General features: G+C 31.8%; 1 protein-coding gene across 1 annotated transcript; it reads right to left on the reverse strand.

Moving 5' to 3' along the window:
* Window positions 1–533: 533 nt before the first annotated feature.
* LOC100022942 (olfactory receptor 1052-like) lies at window positions 534–1,475 on the reverse strand. Its single transcript, XM_001374595.3, has one exon. It carries the CDS (start codon window positions 1,473–1,475, stop codon window positions 534–536), a length of 942 nt encoding a protein of 313 aa, XP_001374632.2.
* Window positions 1,476–14,203: the final 12,728 nt, after the last annotated feature.

Below are 14,203 nucleotides of genomic sequence, written 5' to 3' on the forward strand. Positions count from 1 at the left end.
AGGCACATGTTTTCTTAACCTGTATTTTCTTTAATCCTTAATCTTTAATAAACCTCATAAAAATATAATACTCGTTGCAGAGAGATACTAATTTCTACCTGCCTCAGTCTCCCCTAAATTTAATCTTTACATATCTCAATAGTGTACCCATCAAAACATGGTCACAGAAGTAATGATTTACTAAATTTGTGCAACAGAATTTCATCCTTAGACATCTAAATGTTTTCCTGATAATGTTTTTTTTTAACTTTTATTTGCTTCAGCTTCCTTAATTTAGTGTAACAACACCTATTTCACAATATTCTTGTGAGGATCAAGTAAGGCAATATTTGTGAAGTGCTTAGCATAGTGACTGGAACACAGCAAATGCTTAATTAACTTCTATTTCCCAAATGTTTCCATGGAGATTCATAACAGTATATCAGTTTAACATTCAATCTGATAATATCGCTGACCTAAACCTAATAGAAAGATCTTTCTTTACTTTTTCACAACATTGTTCTTACTTTGTCTAAGTAAATTTCAGAACTAAATCAATTATGAGAATGTTTCCAAATGATTGATCTCTTTGCTGCATCCTTCACCTCCTTGTTTCTTAGGCTATAAATGAGAGGGTTTAGCATAGGGATTATGAGTGTATAAAACACAGCAGAAACTTTCTCTTGCTCCATGGAATACTGAGAACTTGGTTGTATGTAACTAAAGGTCACAGACCCATAGAACAAAGTCACAGCTGTCAAGTGGGATGCACAAGTAGAGAATGCTTTGCGTCTTCCTTCAGCTGATCTGATTCTCAGGATAGCAATGATGATATGGATGTAGGACACCATGATGATCATGAAGGTAAACATTGCAATCACTCCAGAGAAAACTAAAAGTAACATCTCATTGGTGTGTGCATCAGAGCAAGAGAGCTTCAGGAGTGGTGGGATGTCACAGAAGTAATGATTTACAACATTGGGGCCACAAAAATTCAACCTGAGCAAACCAATTGTGTGGGTCAATGAGTTAATTAAACCTCCTAAGTAGGAACCAAGAACCATTAAAATGCAGACTCTTTGAGTCATAATGACTGTATAAAGCAATGGATTGGCAATGGCTACATAACGGTCATATGCCATCATAGATAACAGGATACCCTCAGTAGTAACATACACAGCAAAAAAGAAACTTTGTAAAACACAACCAACAAACGAACTTGCTTTGTTCTCTACTAGAAAATTGACTAACATCTTGGGAGCAAAGACAGTAGAGTAACAAATGTCACATAAGGAGAGGTTGCTGAGGAAGAAGTACATAGGGGTATGAAGTTGAATATTCATCCAGATAATTATGATCATACCCCAATTCCCTACAAGGGTAACCATATAAATGACAAAGAAGAGCAAAAAAAGAGGGATCTGCAACTCTGGGATTTCAGTCAGTCCCACAAGAAGGAATTCTTTCACAAATCCAGTGTGATTCCATACTGCCATATCCAAGATTTCAGTGTTATTGATCCTCTTTGTACCTAACTAAATGTCATTCAGTAATAAGTAGTGCTGCTTTTTTCTGGGATATGATTTTGACAACAGGAGATTTTAGGGCAGATTGTCCTATAAAAGAGCAATAACAATTTGTAACTGATTATTATAATTGTTATGATTTTCATATTTTATAATTAGTTTCAGACAGAAATTAACCTATTATAGGTGGTAGTGCAGGTAACATTCATGGGCTTGACTTTAGATAAAAAGTCAATATGTGATACCATTTTATTTAATGTTATATCAAATACTAGAATATTCTTAGGATAATTTGCTAACTATAGTTGTATAAAGCTATTAAAATAAATGCATTCTCTTTATGCTCATTAAAACATTTGCAAAATACCTTCTATAGAAAACAAGATAATAGTAAATATATTTTCTTGATCTTGTTCCCACATAAATTTGCTCTCCTTGCTTTGTTTATAAAACTTTTCATCTAAAAAGCTGGAAGATAATAAGTGTTTCTCAAAATCGCATCTGGGATAAATATTGATTTGTAATCTTTTGTAACAGATGTTCTAATTTGGCAATTATTTACAATATTTCAATCTGTGATAATTGCAGATATTAGTAGAATTTTTTAAATAATTTCTTAATGACATTTTGAAAGTATTACTGAGATTTGTATTGAAATTAATTATTACTCAGATCCTTTGATACCTGGATGATAGCATCTGTGTATGTGGGGAAATTCTATCAGATTATTTCTTGGTAAGTATTTAGCAGAAAATTACTTTTTATACCCTGAGATAATGAGTTGTAGAGTTTCTACTATGTGCCTAAGTTTCTTCATTCATCACTCATTTAGATACCCTTAATGATAATACTTGGGATTTTGGTGGGAAGGACATGTCTCTAAGTTGTCAATATTAACCACTTCATTTCAACAGATGAATCTGTTTAATGAAAAGATGAAATTGTACTTATTACTTTTACATCTTTTTTTTTGGAAAATCAAGTCATCTCCTATAAAATTTTAGGTTGTATCTATAACTAGGATGTTAGAAAGGTTAGTCCCAGTTATTAATGAACTGTTTATAAGCAGTCATAGGTTAGGAGAAGAGTTAAAGAGCTCTTGTTATCAATCTTGTTGGAATGGGAAGTAAAGAGTTTGACTAAACCCTGATTCTGAATAGGTAACAGAAGCAATTCTTGTCAGGTATAAAAGTAGAAATAGTATTTGATTTTCAAAGAATTTATGCCAATACCAGAGTACTCAGATTCAAAGACTAAGAAAGACAAAAGTTTTTGTCTGATAGTATCAGTAATAAGATCAATAAAATCTTTGGACCTTATGCTGGAATTTATGAACTCTTAGGTAACATACTTTATGTATGTGGGTTTTATTAATCAATGAAATGTATTGGCTCTCAAAAACCTATAAAAACAACTATGAACATACACAAGAGGACTTTTCATCACAGACTGGTTGAGATGAGACCACTATTTATCCATGCATAGTCAGTTTTCAGCTCAGAATGATGATCCAGAGATTTCTTACAATGCCTTGGCCATTCATTTGAAATTCATTTGTCATGAACTTCTTGACAGAATAAATGTAGATTTACCTAAGGTAGACTTAGAAAAACATTATTTTTTTTTCATTTAATTAGTTCTTTCAAAATCTTTATCCAAAATAAAATGTAATACACAAGAAATTTAATGGAGTATACCTATAATTTGGCTTTTTATTGATCGGTGATGTGGTTGTATTTATTTAAAAATATTCCTGCAGATTGCAAAATTGAATTGTGCTTTAATAGATTATATTAAATTTTTATTTTTTGATGAGATACAATTATTATTTTTTTCTTATATAAAGTTTTTTTTTCTTATAGAAAGGTCAATAATCAGCTGAATGGAGTGTATCAAATTAATGGGCACTAAAAGATAATATAATAATAAATTGTAAATAATTAATTAACATTTCATAGGACTTTATGTGGTTAATTTAAAATTTTTATGTAGTCTATTTTTCAATTCCAAATGATATTTTAAAGTTGATATTACAAAGATATTAACTGTTTTAAATATTTATTCCCATCTGAAGAAAACTAGTCAACAAAATAGATAGGGCATTGGGCTAAAAATCAGTAATATTTCAGTTCAAATCTGTCCTCAGTCACTTAAAATATATGCAACAGGGAAAACTATTTTTACCTCTCTTCAGCCTCAGTTTCCTCATCAGTAGAATGGGGGTTACAATAGCACTATTTTACAAGTTTGAAGGGACAATGAAATTAGATATTTTATGGGTCATATTCAATTCTAATCAGAGTAATGACAAAAGAAATGAAAATATGTTCTTTTGATCTAAAATACAATATTTTTAATTTTTTTTGCAGAAAAGAAAGATTAAAGAACCTGGAATAATAAATCATTCAATTAGAAAATTTCACCAAACATTGTTGTTTTTATTGTTATATCCAAGTGACATTAGGAATTGTCACCACTACAAAATACTACTGGTCTTTCCCCCTGCCAGAAAATTGATCAAAAGATATCACCAAGTAATTCTCAAACGAAATTCAGAATGCTAATAACGATTTAATAAATAGAACCAAATTATTCATAATAAAAATAACTGTAAAACCAAAAAATAAATTAAAATTTCACATAAAAATGCAAACATTGAAATAACTCTGAGAACATTGACAGAGTAATATTTAAGAGGGAAAAGTATACATTTGAATCATTCAAGAAAGCAATTTTTATTATTCTCATTAAAAGTAAATAAAATAATCAATCTCTTGGCCAGAAATCACTTTTTTTCCCAAAAGTCAGCCCAAGATAAATATTTATAATTACATTTTGAGTTTGTGAATAACTTTAAGTTTTGAGATAGTTTATTACTAGATCATTTGAAATAGAAATAATAGAAACAGGGTAAAGGCTAAAAATACAATGAATGCAATGGTAGTGTATAAAAATTATTGACATGGAATATCACTATATATTATGGCATGGTATATGAGAAAAATTCTGAGCAAAACTAGAGAACAAGTTAGTCTAAGTAAAATGATACATTTTGGCCTCAGCGAATGATGGATGAAATGAATCTAATCCTTATTTATAAAGGTGGTCATTGAGCTAAGAATGAAAATCTTCAACAAATTGAGAGCTATTTAATTTAATTTTAATCCTTCCATGTTTCCCATCTGCAATAATGCATTGTTCTATGTACAGCAACACGTAGTTTTAGTGACTATTATTTTATTTTAAGCAATGTCATATTCCAACACCAGCACTGATGTCTGTGAATGTCAGATTGGCGTAAAATTCTTGGATTAATTCATATATGTTATCTTCTTACAGTAAATTCCCCATCATAGAAAATAATCTAATGTTGATAGATAGCCCAAATCATACAATTTTTATTGGACATAGTTCTTCACCTCTGTATCTTCATGGATATGCATTTAGTAGAATATTTTAAATAAAATATCACCATCATCTTGAAATGTGTAAATGAAGTTTCAATCATAAAGTCACAAATTTCATCACAGTTCTTGGAAATTTGACTCTTAACAAAGAAGCTTGAAATAACTCTTCCCTGAACTCTCAAAATAATAATCTTTCTCCTGAACAATGAAAAATTTTCATGCAGACTTCTTTATTAGAAATGGTACTTCATCACAGTCAGTAAATACTTATTATCTACTGTCTATATGTCAGTGTGCTAAGAAATTTTGAAAAGAACCTTAGTTAATAGCATGTTTGGGGCATGAAAGAAATCCACAAGGATAATATGAACTATAACGGCCAAAACTATCTATTTTATTTTCAGTTGGTTTCATTTGGCTCTAGTTTTAGATATAAGCAGAATAAAATGAATTAACCATGTCTACTTCCACTCATATCTCTGTCAGGCATATTTCTTTCTTAAGCGTGATATTTTAACCTTTTGTGAGTGTGTATGTGTGGGTGTGTGAGAGAGATAGACAGATAGACACAGAGAAACCAAGAGATGAATTGCTTTGGTAGCTTAATGATGCCCATGAACTTCTCAGGATAAAATTATTCAAATTATATAGAGAGATAGATAGAGAGAGAGAGAGATATGTAAACTTGAGAACTCTTTATCTATTCTGATGCTGAAATTGCAAAAAATATGGTTCATATTTGAAATGAATTAGGAAAAATAAAATTTAAAATGATTATTTTGTTAAAAATCACTCATAAATTTTCTATAGATAAATAGAAAAATATAGTTTGCACTAATTTAGATATATCAAAACAATAATGACAACTTTCCCCAAAGCTCTATTTATCTTCAGAAATCAGACCAGTCTAGGTATAGAATGGTGCAGTTAGGTGGAATAGTAAAGAGTGCTAGGCCTGAAGTTAAGACTTTAGTTCAAATCTGAACTCAGACACTTACTAGGTATGTGACAATGAGAAAGTCACTTAACTCTCTTTTCTTCACTTTCCTCATCTTCAAAATGACCTGGAAAAGGAAATGACAGACAACCCCAGTTTCTTTGCCAAGGAAACCCAAGTGAGATCACAAAGAATGACTGAATAAATAAGCATCAAAGAAATGCATGTCTTATTTGAAATTATCTTCTTTTTAGTTTTCCATTGTATTGAATAAGCTAAAATAATACGCTGATTATTGTGTGATCTTTTTCACAAAAACTTATATAACTCTTATTTTAATGAATAAAAAGTCTATGGTCTACATTAGAAGAGTGGCCAGTGATGACATTATAGATTCTTTTTTAGAAATCTCATTAAATCCAAAATGTACAAATTGTACCTCAGTTAATGCATGCCCAAATCAAATAAACTGTAGTTTAGAGTCTAGTCTTCTGGGCAGAATCATTTTACTCATCATAGCTAAGGTAGAAAAGGAGAATGGAGAAGAAAAAGAATCAGTCTTAAAGTAAGAAGATGTGTATTTTTAACCCAATCTCTATATCTGATCTCGTGTGTAAAATCAAATAATTTACTGTCCCTTCTGTAAATGATCAATATGCTCATTTATAAAGTTTGAAGGCTGAACTAATATATTCCAAGAACTTACCTTCCACTGAGAAGACAAAATAGTTTTATTTCTATCAAATCAAACTTAAGAAAAGGGAACAAAAGAGCATATCGAAGATTCTCCCATCCTGACGCTGGGAGGAAGATGATGTCTATGGATCTTAAGTACTTCTATTTTGCTTCTAGAGTTTGGGGGCAGCTTTTGTTTCAAGGTCCTGTCATCTCTCCAAAAATATCATCTGTGCCTGTACCTTAATGTGATATGTTACAATTAAATACAAATATGGTAAGTCCATTGAGGAAAGAAAAAAAGTGAGTCTGACTTAACTGTTATATCTATACAAAGTTAGAGACAAGAGACAGAAAGAGGAATACAGATTGTGAATGATATAGACAGAAAGTGACAGATTCAGAAAGAAAAAGAGAGATTGAGAGACAAGAGTGAGGCAGGAAGATAGCAAGAGAGAGAAGAAAGGATGAAGGTAGAGAGAAGAATTGAAGGACGAGTAGAAGAAGGAAGAGAAGAGAAGAAAGAGAGTCAAAGACAGACAGTTTGAGAGTGAGACAGAGTGGAACAGCCAGACAGAGAAAGACAGAAAACTGGAGAGATAGATAAATGACATTGACATATGAAGAAACACAATGACAATTAAGTTTAACTACACTACTGAGGTAAAATCAGTCCTGTGTGATTTTTTTTTTAATTTTTGTATATATTTTACTTGGCATCTTCAAAACTTTAGTTACTTTCAGAAAGAATAATGTTTTATTTCAAAATATATAGCTGTTCTGACAACTAAATAAAGATATAACTATGATGGATTTTTATTTTTTTTCTTTTATTTCTGGTTATTTTTGTTTGACTGAATGTTATATGAAAAGGAAACTGAATGCTAAATAAGACTTATCAATAGAGAATGAAGCCACAATGATAAAATCTTAAATCCTTCAATTTTTGAGAATCATTTTCTTGAATGACAGCATGTGATGAATCTTTTTTTTGCCTTTTAGTTTAATTCAGCATAATTTATTTAGAGTATTCCATCAAAATTCAAATAATTTCAATTTTATAAACATTTATTAAATCCTGATTATTATCATGGTTGTATACTAAGTGCTGTGAAAATAAGGAAATTCTGGAGTACATGGCTTCAAGGAACATAAATTCTACCAGGGAAATACAGAATGTATAAAATAAATCAATACAAGGTAGAATTCAGGAAGAAAAGTACAGACATCTGAAACATCAGAAAGGATGTATGAAGTGGCAAATTGAAATATGATGTGAGCATAGAAAATGTTTCAAAATGGCAGAATTGTATAACCAATGCATACTAGGTCTTGGAAATGGTTTATGTAAATATTTGAAATCATGAAATGGAATATGAAGTTCAGGGTAAGATTCCCAAAGACTAATATCAGTAAGAAGGGACACTGAGGTAGGGGAATAAAGAATATGAGTTAATGTATCCCACAATTAGGTCCTCATTAATGTTCACTTAATTTAATTTTATTAAACAGTGAGGGACAGGTAGCTGATTAAGTGCCTTGAGAGCCAGGCCTAGAGATGGGTCATCCTGAGCAAATCTGACATCAGATATTTCCTTTCTATGTGACTTTCCATGAACATGTCACTTCATCCCCATTTTCCAGCCTTTACTGCTCTTTTGCTTTGGAAACTATATAAAGAATTGATTCTAGGATGGAAGGTAAAAAGTTTTTTTTTTTGATTGATTAAGGGGATAATATCATAGAGTCATAGGACCATACCATTAGCCAGTGGTCAAAGAATGAATTCAAAAGTAAAGTAGGAATTTGAGACAATGATAGCATTGATTCAGTCTGTGAGTCTTATTATTAGGAAAAAAACATGAACAATAAGTACTCATTTTTTCCAATTTGAATCAAATTAAAGGTAACTCTCAAATGTCCATTAGACTTTAATTGGCAGACAAGATTTTTTTATGAGAGCAGCATAAAATTAATATTAGATGGGTACCCTTAGAGAAGATATATGAACATTTTGAATCTTGCTCAAAATACCTATAATATGATTATTGAGTAATACTCACTTTATTTATTCCAGCCAGTATCCAGTTAGTAACTTCATGTGTTTTCACCTCAGATAAAGGATTTTTATAATTTGGTTCATTATTATTTGGGGATATTATCCCTGGCTCCTAGCTTTGCATCTCAGGCCACTTAATTCTGATTCTCAGACTGGGTCATTAAAGAATCTTTTGGAGTCTTCAGGGAGTAGAAATGAAGGTACAACTTCATACTCTTTGAAGAGTTATTAGTTGAATTTCTTTCTTTCCACAAGAGAAAAGTAAGGCTCCCTTTGCGGTAGGGAGGCACAAATACACATGTTTAATTTAGAAGTTGTCATATCTGGTCATTTTAGTCCTATTCAATATTTTGCTTAATCATTTTCCTAAAAAGGGCGGATTTATCTGATGAATGACATTTTCCCCCTAAGATATAGAGATATAAGATATAATGATGAAATAGATAGAAAAACTATACAAGTTGAAACCTGAACCTTCCTCTATCCAAACTAAATAAATAAAACCAAAAAAAAATAAATAAGAAAGAGGTAAGAGAAGTGAATGAAATCTTAGAAAAGTTAGAGTTAGTAGATATGTTGAGAAAAATAAATAGGGACAAAAAGAATATACCTTCTTTTCAGCAGCACATGGTACATTCACAAAAATTGACCATGTATTAGGGCATAAAAACATTGCAAACAAGTGCAAAAGAGCAGAAATAATAAATTCAACCTTCTCAGATCACAATGCAATGAAAAGAAAAATTAGTAAGGGTACGGGGAGTGGTAAATCCAAAATTAATTGGAAATTAAATAATATGATTCTCCAAAAGCAATTAAAGATCAAATCATAGAAACAAATAATAATCATTGAAGAAAATGACAATGATGAGACCTCCTTTCAAAACCAATGAGATGCAGCCAAAGCAATACTCAGGGGGGAATTTATATCCTTGAGTCCATATATTAACAAATTAGGGAGGACAGAGGTCAATGAATTGGGCATGCAAATTAAAAAAAAAACCTAAAAAGTGAACAAATTAAAAATCCTCAGATTAACACTAAATTAGAGATCCTAAAAATCAAAGGAGAAATTAATACAATTGAATGTCAAAGAATTATTGATTTAATAAATTTAAATAAATTTATTGATTTAATAAATAAGACTAGAAGCTGGTACTTCAAAAAAATAGATAAAATATACAAAATACTGGTTGGTCTAATTAAAAAAAGGAAAGATGAAAAACAAATTGATAGTATCCAAGATGAAAAATGAGACTTCACCTCTAATGAAGAGGAAATTAAGGCAATCATTAAAAAATATTATGCCCAATTATATGGCAACAAATATGGCAATATAGGTGATATGGATGAATACTTAAAAATATAAATTGCCTAGACTAACAGAGTAAAAAGCATTCTTTAAATTCCCTTTAAATGATTTGATCTTAAATGAATGCTTTCATATTTGAATTTGCCCAAAATATTTTAAGATAATGAGGTCCCGGGGGCAACTCGGTGGATCAGTGGATTGAGAATCAGGCCTAGAGATGGAAGGTCCTAGGTTCAAATCTGGCCTCAGACAATTCCCAGCTGTGTGACCCTTGGCAAGTCACTTAACCCCAATTTTCTAGCCCTTCCTGCTAAGAGGGATTTTTCCTAGCAGTAATGGCATATGATCTGTATCTGGAAGTGGTGAAGCCACTTCTTTATATGGTGGGGGAGGGGAGGGATAGAACATGATTTTTGTAATCCCTGAAGAAAGCTCTAAAGTAATCAATTAATTAAAATTTTTACAAAATAATATAAATTTTAATGGAATAAAGGTAAAAAAAATACCTTCCAATTGATTGGCAATAAATAGACACAATAATCATTTGTATTGCCGAATATTTTTACTTTTTAGCAGGCTATTTTTTAAAATTTTCAAATACTCAATCTCTACCTATCTAAATGCCTAGGTATGATTTTTTAAACTTGGAACATTTGTTCTGTTACTTGAGTAATTTCAAAAGGCAAAATTTATAATTATATTCTTCATGGAAATAAAATCCCATTAGTTTTTCTTTTCTTCTCTTTTTTCTTTTTATCAAATACCAATAACCCATGAATGTGATTCAATGTCAGGAAGACAAAAAATCAGTAGTATATCTAATAAAATATTATATTAGAGATATAAGATATATATGTATGCTATATATTAATATTAAATGGCATACAATTGAGAGCCATGGAGAAATCCTGACTTCATGTTAATGCACTGCACTGTAGAGAATGATGAATTTTAAACAATAAATTGAATAAATCTATCAAGGAAATTCATGAGAGGAGCATATAGGCTGGTCATAAGAAGAGAGGATGACAACATTCCAAAACTATTTGTGATCTTAGAAAAAAGGACAAGAGTTTTCTAGCACATAAGAACTATGGTTTGATATTTATACTTCATGGAAAGGAGACAGAGGAAGAAAGAAGAGGAAACTAGGAGAAAGGAATGAATAGGAAGGAAAGAAGGAAGAAATAGAAGCCTGGAAGAAGCAAAGATCAAAAGATAAAGGAAGAAATAAATGAAGGAGGAAAAGGGAGTTATGTAAGCAGATATAAGGAGGAGAGAGAGAGGAGATAGAGAAAGGTATAAATACATTCAAATCAAGCAAACTATGTCCTAGGCATTAAAGACACCAAAAGAAAGAATAAGAAGACTTTCTTCTCAAGAACCTAATATTTTGATGAGGGAAATTACAAATCCATATATAGGTATCTACAGAATAATCAGGGCAAAGGATCTGATATAAGTCAGCTATGCTCTATATGAGGAAAAGCAAAAAGGCTAGACAGTCTTGAACATAATTTCAGAGAAAGGGAGAAATGTGTGAAGCTAGTCACGTAGGTAAGAGCAAGCTTACAAAAGATTGTAAAAGGGATGGGGAAAGACCATACTTTATTCTAGAGGAATCACTGAATTTTTTAAAGTAAATGAATGAAATGATCAGAATCGTGTCTCCGGGTAAAAATTTAGTTTTCCAGTTTTGTGGAAGATATATTGCATTGTACAAGGACTTGAAGGAGGAAAATCAATTAGAAAGATATTATAATAATGAAGGTCAGAAGTGACAAGCATTTCATTTAAGGTCAGAGAACTGTGAGCATGTTGATGTGATTTATGGCAATTAATCCATGCCCAGAGATTCAAACTCTATCAATCAATCCATGAGGAATTATAAGTCCTATAAAGTAGAATTAAGTAGCAGAATCAAAAAATCTTCCCAGGATAGGGAATGAGGGCCTCTAAGCAGTCCCATGTTTTCTCCACATGATTACAATGGATTATTGACTCTCCATTCTATATGGAGAATGTCCAGGGTCCAGAAAAAAGATATATAGGAAATAATATAATACTCTTTTTGAAATTTATAGATTGCAACTCTATAATTTTGCATGGATGTCTTTCATAAAGGTAATGCTATATTGATTATCCTATATCCATTTAAATTATATTACCTTTGCATTTCAATTGTATGGACAAGGAAGACACATTTGATTTGTTTTAGGCCTACTCATGGGACTCATAAAATGAACAAACTATTTGCTAATTAGATAATTGATGAAGATTATCCTATTTATTTTATTTCTTCAAGTATCTCTTGGTACCATCTTCAATTCCCCCCCTCCCATTTTCTTTTTCTCCATATCATCTCATAGCACTTATTACCCCAATCTCTTCCTGTGAATGATTCTTCTAAATACTATAATAGTAAATATAATTTTTGAGAGTTACAAATAACATTTCCCTATATATTAATATATATATATATATATATATATAATTTGATCTAATTGTAGTCCTTAAAGAAGAAAGTTTGAATAAAAAAACATTTTCCCTTTTTCCCTCTCTTTCTTATATAACGGTTCAAGTTTCTCTTGTCCTTTGTATTTGGATATCAAAATTTCCACTTAGTTCTGTTCTTTTTTTTTTATAAATACTTGGAAATCTTCTATTTTGTTGAATGCCCATAATGTCCCCTGTAAGTATATAGTCAGTTTTGATAGATAGGTGATCCTGGTTGAAGAACCAATTGTTGTGCCTTTCTGAATATCATGTTCCCAGCCTTGTGGACTTTTAGTGTGGAAGCTGCCAGGTCTTGTGTGATCCTGATTGGTGCTCCTTGGTATCTGAATTGTCTCTTTTTGGCTTCTTGTAGGATTTTCTCCTAAGCTTGAAAGCTCTGGAATTTGGCAATTACATTCCTGGGAGTCGTCTTTTGAGGATTTAGTGTAGAGGGTGTTCTATGAACTCTTTCAATGTCTATTTTCCCTCTTGTTCAGGAATATCAGCGAAGTTTCCTTGGATGATTTCTTGTAGTATGATGTCAAGATTTCTGTTTATCTCTGTCTTTTCAGGTACACCAAAGATTCTCAAATTGTCTCTCCTTCCTCTGTTTTCCTGATCTGTCATCTCAGTGAGATATTTTATGTTTTCTTCTATTTTGTCAGTCTTTTGACTTTGCTTTATTAATTCTTGTTGTTTTGCGAGATCAATGGCTTGCAATTGCCTAATTCTGGTCTTTAAAAGACTGGTTTTTCCTTTTCAGATTGGTCTATCCTGCTTTTCATGGCTTCCAACTGTTCCTTGTTCTTTAAACTGTTATTTTCTCTGAAATATTTCAAACTTTTCTTGCCAGAAGGCATCCATCTTTTTTATTAACTCCAATTTAAATTCTTCAAGAGCTTGTAGAAAATTTCCATTTTTTTGGAAGTTTTTGGTGCATTTATTTGATTTTTCTCCTCCATTTCCTCTGTAGGCTGAGGTTTTCCTCCATAAAAATTTTCTAGGATAAATCCTTCTTCTTTTTTTTTTTTAATGGAGGAAGGTTTTTTTGTTCCTGGACACAGTTTGCCATCACTGTGGAGGTTTTTCCTTCCCTTTTTAGTCAGAAATCTGAGTGAGATCTGCAGGCTCTCTATGTATGGCATTAAGGAGCAAGAATTTTGCCTGAGGCAAGCTTTCGATTCTCTGTAGCTTCCGCTGTTTGCTTTCCTTCTCTGCGCCACCTTCTGAAGAGTGCCCATGGACTGCACTTCCCATCCCACCAGGGTTTCAGATTTAGGTTCTCTCAGGGGTAGGTCTTTGGTGATCTTAGTCAGCTCCTAAGGACCAAGAGGTGCTCCTTGCTCACTGTAGAGGTGCCCCACATTCACTCACTGATTCTGGCATGTGCTGGCTCTGACTCTGGCTCTATAGGTAGGGTGGGAGAGGATAAATCAGCTTGCATTTTGGTGGGAGTTTTTTTACCCCCTTATAGTGTGGAAATGCCAAAATCCCAAGTACCTTCAATGTTGCCCCCTACTGTAGAATTTCTTTGTTCTCATGAATTTGTTTTTTTTTTTTTGTTTGTTTGTTTTTTTGAGGTAGTCTATATTGGTGGGTGCTGAGGAGAGGATGTCTTGCATCTAGACTGCTGCCACATTTACCTGGAAGCTGGTAATTAGATATTTGAGAGGGAGAGAGATAGGTGAAAAACATTCAGCCAATACTTTGAAAAAGAATAATTTCAGGAAGAGAAGAGCACTGGCATTGGTTGTGACTTCTTTGTCAAAGAAGAAGACCTCATGAACTTTAGAGGATTACTGATTGAGATAT

Source organism: Monodelphis domestica, chromosome 6, assembly GCF_027887165.1.
Source record: "Monodelphis domestica isolate mMonDom1 chromosome 6, mMonDom1.pri, whole genome shotgun sequence".
Lineage (NCBI taxonomy): Eukaryota > Metazoa > Chordata > Mammalia > Didelphimorphia > Didelphidae > Monodelphis > Monodelphis domestica.

Excerpts from the sequence above, each read along its gene's own strand:
- LOC100022942 (XM_001374595.3), bottom strand. The coding sequence starts at position 1,475 with ATGGCAGTATGGAATCACACTGGATTTGTGAAAGAATTCCTTCTTGTG.